Raw genomic sequence first — 9,088 nt, 5'->3', positions numbered from 1 at the left:
GGGAGCAAGCTTGGGTTCCACCTCTCTCCTTTCTTCTTCTTCTTTCTTCTCCTTCTTTCTTCTCCTTCTTCCTTCTTCTTCTTCTTCTTCTTTTTCTTTCCTTCTCTCCTTTCCTCTCCACGATTTAGGTTTTCTATTGTGAGGTGAATATTGGATTGACCCCTATTTATCTTACTTTAGTCTTAAGTCATGTTTGGTTGTCTTAGGTCTTTAGGTCCATTTTAAGTTATTGGACCCATTATACTACTAGGCCCATAATATGATTAGAAGGAACATCAGGTCCTAAGCCCATTCTAGTATTTATACTCATGAGTTATTAGGATATTAACTTACTCCCAATCATCTGTAAGTGGGAACGGGTACACCGGGCGAGGGCCGGGCGGATCCTCGGAATGAGGAAATTCTAAGAATGCACCCTCGAAGATAAACTTTCCCCTATCTCTGTCGATGTACCTATCCTCGACGACATCTCCAGAGTCACGGTCAACAATCTTGTGGGATGGCTTGAGTATCATGGCCCACAGTTTACGAGCGTACTCCGCTCCCGGTTCTACATAAAAGGTTCAAACTAGATCGGTGGTCAGACCGGGTTTTAAACCGGGTTTTGGGCACGGATTTAACACTAGATCTGTCCCCACCTGTCCCCTGTGGATAGCAAATCTAAACTCATCACACTGAGTCCGGATCAGCTACCCACATGGGGACAGGTGGGGGCAGATCTAACCCTTCATGGGGCATGGGTCCCACACCCCCATGGAGAGTTCAGATCTGTCCCCATCCGTCCCCATGTGAGTGGCAAATCTATACTCACACCACGCCATCTATGGTTCATAGACTCCTATATGGTTTTAGTATGTTCCCTAAAATACTGTCTAGCTACTTTGAATACAATCAACAATAACATATATGGATGATATAAGAAGTCACACATGACTATATGTTGATATGGTCACCACCTAAGTTACATGGAATAGTTTTCATAGAAATTTTATTCCTTCTCGATCACTATTAGTAGTGAGGAGTCGCAACAGCAAGAAGAGGAGCTTTCAAGTGGATTGAAAGTCCAGGAGATTCCGTAAGATCTAAAGCCTCTCCATTTGCTCCATTAGGCAATGCCCAATCAAATTTGTGCAGAAGATTGGCTAATGCAACTTCAACAACAGCAATGGCGAAATGGGTTCCAGGGCATCCCCTTCTACCAGCCCCAAACGGGATCAATTGGAAATCATGGCCTTTGAAGTCAATAGAACTAGCATCATTAAAGAACCTCTTTGGTTTAAACTCTTCTGGGTCATCCCATGATGCAGGATCCCTTCCAATTGCCCAGGCGTTGATGATCACTGTTGTCTTTGCCGGAATGTCATACCCTTTTATTTTGGCTTCTTTAGTTGATTCATGTGGAACCATTAGAGGTGCTGGAGGATGCATGCGTAGTGTTTCCTTGATCACTGCTTTCAAATAGTGCATTTGTTCTATGTCATCCTCTTTAATATTTTTGCTACCTATTGTAAATGCAACCCCTCTTACCTCCTTTTGGACTTCTTCCATGACTTTTGGATGCTTTAAAAGCCTTGCCATTGTCCATTCTAGGAGTGACTGCGGGTTATCAGTTCCAGCAACAAACATATCCTACAAGATATGATAAGACATTGAGAGTAAATACTAACATTTCAGTTATAGAATATGAAAGATTTTGATGCTATTAGGTACAAGGTTTTCTGGTTTGGTCCACATAACCAAGAATTTTTATCCTCTCAATTACACTACTCGTACTTGACGTCAAGTACATCTACCAGAGGAGGTGGAAATGACTATCCTACCCCCTACCCGAGATGGGGTCCACCTCCCTCTATTAGATGTACCTGATGTCAAGTACGAGCAATGTAATTGAGAGGATAAAAATTCTTGGTTATGTGGACCAGACCAGAAAACCTTGTACCTAATAGCATCAAAATCTTTCACATTTAGATGGGTCCTACTACTTGATTGATAGTATGGACCAATAGAAAAGAGTGATCTGCTAATGCTCTGGATTTGGTGTTGCAGAGAATATGAGGGGTAGGTTTACTTCTCATATTCTCTAAATCTAGAATTTCAAACTCTGCCCTAAAACAATTGCAGCTTAAAGGACATAATCTTGGATTCTTTGGACATACTACATAACCAAATGAGATTTTCTCTAAAAATATTTGACTTACCAATACTATGGCTTTGATGTGTTCTCTGCCAAGGATGATTTCAGCACTCCTATCCTGTTGTATCTGAAGAAGGAAGTCCACAAAGTCTTTGCCACCACCATCTGCATCATATTTGCCAACATATTCCCTTCTCTTTCCATGGATGTGGTCTTCAATTACTTCATCGAGAAAAGAATCTATCTCTGCAAAATTTTTCTCCACCCTCTCCTCTAACCCAATTACATAATTCACCCAAGAAAGCCAAGGTATGAAGTCCCCTACATTAAAAACTCAAAGCAGATACTCAAATTCATTCATCATCTCTCTAAACCTCCTTCCACTACCCTCTTCCCCACCATACTTCTTCCCTAGAGCTACTCTACATATTATATCATTTGTTACAGACATGAGCACCTCACTTAAATCCACCAGAGCTGAGAATGAAGGTGAATGTGAACAAGACCTTTGGATGTTTTTAATCATCAATTTCATCTCTTCTTCCCTCATTGCCTGGAGTGATTGAATCCTCTTCAGACTCAGAAGCTGGAGAACACAAATTCTGCGAACTTGTCTCCAATACTCCCCGTAAGGTGCGAAGGCAATGTTCTTGTGATTGTACAATAGTCTCCTAGCAAAGCTTGAATTGGGTCTGCTCGAGAAGATTAGGTCATGGATTTTCAGGATTTCACGAGCTGCATCAGGTGATGAAACCACGAGAGTTGGTTTGCTACCGAAGTGCAGAAGCATGAGAGGACCATGGCGTTGAGCCAAGGAATGGAGGGCGTGGTTTGGCAAGGGACCTAATTGATGGATGTTTTTAATCATCAATTTCATCTCTTCTTCCCTCATTGCCTGGAGTGATTGAATCCTCTTCAGACTCAGAAGCTGGAGAACACAAATTCTGCGAACTTGTCTCCAATACTCCCCGTAAGGTGCGAAGGCAATGTTCTTGTGATTGTACAATAGTCTCCTAGCAAAGCTTGAATTGGGTCTGCTCGAGAAGATTAGGTCATGGATTTTCAGGATTTCACGAGCTGCATCAGGTGATGAAACCACGAGAGTTGGTTTGCTACCGAAGTGCAGAAGCATGAGAGGACCATGGCGTTGAGCCAAGGAATGGAGGGCGTGGTTTGGCAAGGGACCTAATTGATGGAGGTCCCCTATTATTGGGAGCTTCCATGGGGAAGGTGGTAGGTTGGTTCTTTTGGTTTCAACTCTATTTTTCCTGAATAAGAAGAACACAAACAGGAGAAGAAAGCAAAGAAGCAAGGAGAAGGGATGAAGAAAGCTCAATTGGCCTTGGTGCCCTAACCATTGCAACATATTAGCCATCTCTTGTTGAGACTCAATGCAATAGGATATAGAGGAATAGCTCATACATCATATATGTAGGAAACCAATGTTCTCAGACTAAACCAGTCACCTAGCTGAATCAATTACCCGGTTGATGGATTTAAGAGCCAAACTGGTTTGTTAAGGTTGACTCTGATAAAAAATTCTAGGCCGGTTCATCATAAAAAAAATCTTCATCTTTGATGCTAGACTGGTCTTTTTTTGGGATCACATATTCCGAAGCCGCGTCCTTCACGATAGCTGTGTCTTTTCTTGGGATCACATTCTGAATCCTCGTCCTTCACGATAGGTGTGTCTTTGTTTTGGGGGATCACATATTCCGAATCCTCGTCCTTAATCTGGTTCTGTGGCTCCCCTTGATCAAAGAACAAAAGAATTGGTATCTGAAGGCAGGAAAATAACAATCCAGATCCTCTACTGTCGAGCTGTTCGGTAGGACCGTGCAGTCCAGACCGGTTTAACATTTTAAACATGAAATCGAACAATAAACAGATTCCAGCTTTTGAAACAAAAAATGAACCAATTTACTTGGGTTTGAAAGAAAAAAATTTGTGTATCAATCCGACATCCGAACACATAGTTATAATCAGAGTGAAAATGTCCCCAATGTCTCAATTTGAGATTATGGAGCATGAGTTTTCCTTCACCCACGGTGAAAAGATAATCTCTTTATCCACCACATCTAATGATAGGACTCTTAGAATAGTACTAAAGGTATTTCAGACTTCATACAATAGGAAAAACAATTATGACATTCCAGTAATAGGATTCTCTTCACTCGCAATGAAGAGAACTTCTCTACTCATTAAAGAGTTGTTTAGCAATAGCTTTCCACCATATATTTGATGTAAATGCCCATGTGATCCTATCCGGCCCATGGCATGAATGGTAGGGTGTAGACCATCTAAGGAAAATTAACTCACATAAATGTGTCGAATACCCTCTGATTGGCAAGGAGGCATATGGGTTTGGATTGTTTTAATTTATTAGATTCCAAAACAGCCAATTCCATTGATTTCCGTCTATTACATATATGATACCCGGTCCACAATCATTAGGCAGCTTAAAATAAAAGCAAAGGTAAGGGTTACAACCAGGTTCGGTTTTGCCTAAAATGCACGACCGTGCATGTGTACAACCTGCCTTAAATCAGTCCGAAATGACATAAAAACCCCTTACCCTCTATTTGATGGAAATAATGAGAGAATCTCCCTTATACGAATACCTTCTCCTATTTAAAACAGTTAAATTAGGTTGTATTAATTTGAAAATTTTCTTTTATTTTATTCTAACGTGGCATCAGTACTAACCAATTTTGGGAATTAAGTAAATCTTTTTTAAAATAGAAAGTAGTGGGTACAAAACAAATTTGAAAACTACTTATCTTATAATTTCCGTTCTAATTGGATCTAACTAATTTTCCCTCTTTGTATTTTGTTTTCCGAAAAGGAGAAAGTATTTCTCCACCGGGCGGGAAGGTTCATCACAGCATCTAGGGTTCATAGACTCCTATAGGGTTTTAGTATGTTCGCTAAAATATTCTCTTAATACCCCCTTGCGCATCTAAACCCCCTTCGGTGAATGGATTAATTCTCATTCGTTGTGGGTGGAGAGAAATTTGGTCCTTCCAAAAATACTTTCAACTTTGAATACAATCAACAATAACATATATGGATGATATAAGAAGTCACACATGTCTATATGTTGATGTGGTCACCACCTAAGTTACATGGAATAGTTTTCATAGAAATTTTTTTTCCTTCTCACTATTAGTAGTGAAGAGTCGCAACAGCAAGAAGAGGAGATTTCAAGTGCATTGAAAATCCAGGCGATTCCGTAATATCCAAAGCCTCTCCATTTGCTCCATTAGGCAATGCCCAATCAAATTTGTGTAGAAGATTGGCTAATGCAAGTTCATCGATAGCAATGGCGAAATGGGTTCCAGGGCATCCCCTTCTACCAGCCCCAAACGGGATTAATTGGAAATCATGGCCTTTGAAGTCAATAGAACTAGCATCATTAAAGAACCTCTTCGGTTTAAACTCTTCTGGGTCATCCCATGATGCAGGATCTCTTCCAATTGCCCAGGCGTTGATGATCACTGTTGTCTTTGCCGGAATGTCATACCCTTTTATTTTGGCTTCTTCAGTTGATTCATGTGGAACCAATAGAGGGAGTGGAGGATGCAGGCGTAGCGTCTCCTTGATCACTGCTTTCAAATAGTGCATCTGTTCTATATCATCCTCTTTAAAAAATTCTCTACCTGTTGCAAATGCAACCCCTCTTACCTCCTTTTGGACTTCTTTCATGACTTCTGGATGTTTTAAAAGCCTTGCCATTGTCCATTCTAGGAATGAATGCGGGGTATCAGTTCCAGCAGCAAACATATCCTACAAGAAATGATAAGACATTGAAAATAAATAGTAACATTTTAGTTACAGAATATGAAATTAAATTGTAACAGATAAATCCATTCATAAGTTGCATCTGAGGGTTATTCCCTTGTATTAATGGTCTCTCAATACTCTTTTCTTTTCTCTATTTAGCAAAGCAAAAGGGCATTTTCACCCTCCAACCTCGGAGGACTATTTTTTTTTGGAGTTGGGAGCTTTTTATATATATCTTATTTTTTTAGGGGGGGGGGGGGGAATAGAGAGGGGGAAGGTACCACCCAGGAGACTCGAACTTGAGACCTCCTGGTGAGCATGAGCATGAAGCGCATCACAGCTCACCAGCTGCACTAGGCAGCTGTTGGTACCCCATGGCGAACTTTGTTGGGCTGAAATTTAACACCTCCCACAAAATTTCAGCCCAATCCAATATGCCATGGGTCAGAAGTAGACACTCGATCAGGGCTTGGTTATATGAACCAGACCAAAAAACCTTGTACCTAATAGCATCAAAATCTTTCATATTTAGATGGATCCTGATGAGGCATAAAACACCCCTCCTATCAGAGGCTGCCACATGGTCGACCCGACCTCAGTCCGAGAACCGAGTTGGGCCGAGCAGGAGACCGGGCCGACCTCGTCTCCGATAAGTCACCTGATAGAACCAGACTCGAACGAGCTAGCCGGTGGCCGAGGCCGAGCTCATACAGGTCAACCATAGACTCCTGGCCGAGCTTGCGGCCGAGATTAACCTCTCGGGCCGACCTCCCTGGCCGACCTCCCTTGCCGACCTCCTCTGCCGACCTCCGAGGCCGAGTCCTCCTCCACTGAAGCTCCCATAGCACCCCACCAGGGATCTCCGGGCCATATCAACACGTCCCGAGAATCGTGGGATAGGGATCGAGCCACGATCCCCGCGCATCACGGAATCGCACACTACATGGACTCTTACCTTAATAAGAGCCCGACCCTGAAAATAACTCTCCACTCCGCTCTACGAGAGAGAACCTTCCGAAAGAAGGACTCCTACCATACTAGGACTCTGCCAACCGTCCCGTCTCCTCCTCACTCTATAAATACCCAGGTATGGAGCACCATTCAGGATCTTGCTTTTTACTACGCAGTTACGCTGTCGCGTTGGAAACCTGACTTGAGCATCGGAGAGTCCTAGGCCGGAGCCACACCGGCCCTCTTGCGCTCATTGCTTGATTTTTGCAGGTTCATCCACGGGCGAACCAAGCACCGGAGGTTTTCACACGCAACAGATCCCACTACATGATTGATAGTATGGTCCAATAAAAAAGAGTGGTCTGCTAATGCTCTGGATTTGGTGTTGCAGAGAATATGAGGGGTAGGTTTACTTCTCTAAATCTAGAATTTCAAACTCCGCATTGAAACAATTGCAGCTTAAAGGACACAATCTTGGATCCTTTGGACATAATAACTAACCAAATGAGATTTTCTCTAAAAATATTTTACTTACCAATACTATGGCTTTGATGTGTTCTCTCCCAAGGGTGATTTCAGCACTCTTATCCTGTTGTATCTGAAGAAGGAAGTCCACGAAGTCTTGATCACCACCATCTGCATTATAATTCCCAACATATTCCGTTCTCTTTCCATGGATGTGGTCTTCAATTACTTCATCGAGAAAAGAATCTATCTCTGCAAAATTTTTCTCCACCCTCTCCTCTAACCCAAGTACATAGTTCACCCAACCAAGCCAAGGTATGAAGTCCCCTACATTAAAAACTCCAAGTAGATACCCAAATTCAATAATCATCTTTCTAAACCTCCTACCACCACCTTCTTCCCCACCATACTTCTTCCCTAGAGCCACTCTACATATTATATCATTTGTTAGAGACATGAGCATCTCACATAAATCCACCAAAGCTGAGGATGAAGGTGAATTTGAGCAAGACCTTTTGATGTTTTCAATCATCACTTTCGTCTCTTCTTCTCTCACTGGCTGGAATGATTGAACCCTCTTCATACTTAGAAGCTGGAGAACACAAATTTTGCGTACTTGTCGCCAATACTCCCCGTAAGGTGCAAAGCCAATGTCCTTGTGATTGTACAATAGTCTCCTACCAAAACTTGAAGTGGGTCTGCTGGAGAAAATTAGGTCATGGGTTTTCATGATTTCACGAGCTGCATCAGGCGATGAAACCACAAGAGTTGGTTTGCTGCCAAAGTGTAGCAGCATGAGAGGACCATGGCGTTGAGCCAAGGAGTGGAGTCCGCGGTGTGGCAAGGGGCCTAATTGATGGAGGTTCCCTATTATTGGGAGCTTCCATGGGGAAGGTGGTAGGTTGGTTCTTTTGGTTTCAACTCTATTTTTCTTGAATAAGAACACAAACAGGAGAAGAAAGCAAAGAAGCAAGGAGAAGGGATGAAGAAAACTCAATTGGCCTTGGTGCCCTGACCATTGCAACATATTAGCCATCTCTTGTTGAGAATCAATGCAAAAGGATATGGAAGAATAGCTCATACATCATATATGTAGGAAACCAATGTTCTGAGACTAAACTAGTTTAAGAGCGAAACCGGTTTGTTAAAGTTGATTCTGACAAAAAATTCTAGGCCGGTTCATCATAAAGAAATCTTCATCTTTGATGCCAGGTGTGTCTTTTTTTTTGGCATCTCCGAATCCTCGTCCTTCACGATAGGGTTGTCCTTGAAAGGTGCAACCTCGAAATGTTCTGTGGCCCCCCTTGATCAAAGAACAAAATAAGTGGTATCTGAGGGCAGGAAAATCAAGTGGGTTTAAACACTTTGACCAACCATCTGTGGCTTTCATGGGAAACGAATGGAACCTATTTGTATTAGAATAATCATCAATTTTTTAATCAAATTTATTAATTTTTAGTCTAAAAAAATGGTGAGCATTCTTTGTGGGGGATCACAGAGGCCACGTGGACATGGCAGCCAATGAGAGCACGCATTGGCATTTTGGGATGGGATTTCCACCTGTCATGGGGGCGGGGCAGTCATTTCGTCCACCCCCATGTATCTGGGCGCATCCTACGTCCCCAGTACAGATACCACCACCACCAACAACAACAACAACTCAACCTTAGCCAACTAAATGGGGCCGGCTACATGGATCCTTTCAAAACAAAGTAGGGAAAACTAAGATCCACACAAAGGGAAAGGAAAGTAAGA

General features: G+C 42.3%; 1 protein-coding gene across 1 annotated transcript; it reads right to left on the bottom strand.

Moving 5' to 3' along the window:
• Window positions 1–989: 989 nt before the first annotated feature.
• Window positions 990–8,372, bottom strand: LOC122639754 (cytochrome P450 736A117-like). Its single transcript, XM_043832698.1, has 2 exons — window positions 7,404–8,372; window positions 990–1,629 (listed from the first exon to the last, which is right to left on the bottom strand). Exons 1-2 carry the CDS (start codon window positions 8,367–8,369, stop codon window positions 1,009–1,011), a joined length of 1,587 nt encoding a protein of 528 aa, XP_043688633.1. The 5' UTR covers window positions 8,370–8,372; the 3' UTR covers window positions 990–1,008.
• Between the last annotated feature and the right edge of the window lie 716 nt (window positions 8,373–9,088).

The sequence above is a fragment of the Telopea speciosissima genome, chromosome 9, assembly GCF_018873765.1.
Source record: "Telopea speciosissima isolate NSW1024214 ecotype Mountain lineage chromosome 9, Tspe_v1, whole genome shotgun sequence".
In the NCBI taxonomy this organism is placed as follows: Eukaryota; Viridiplantae; Streptophyta; class Magnoliopsida; order Proteales; family Proteaceae; genus Telopea; species Telopea speciosissima.
The sequence above is the reverse complement of the archived record's forward strand: the minus strand, read 5'-3'. Positions and strand labels throughout refer to the sequence as shown.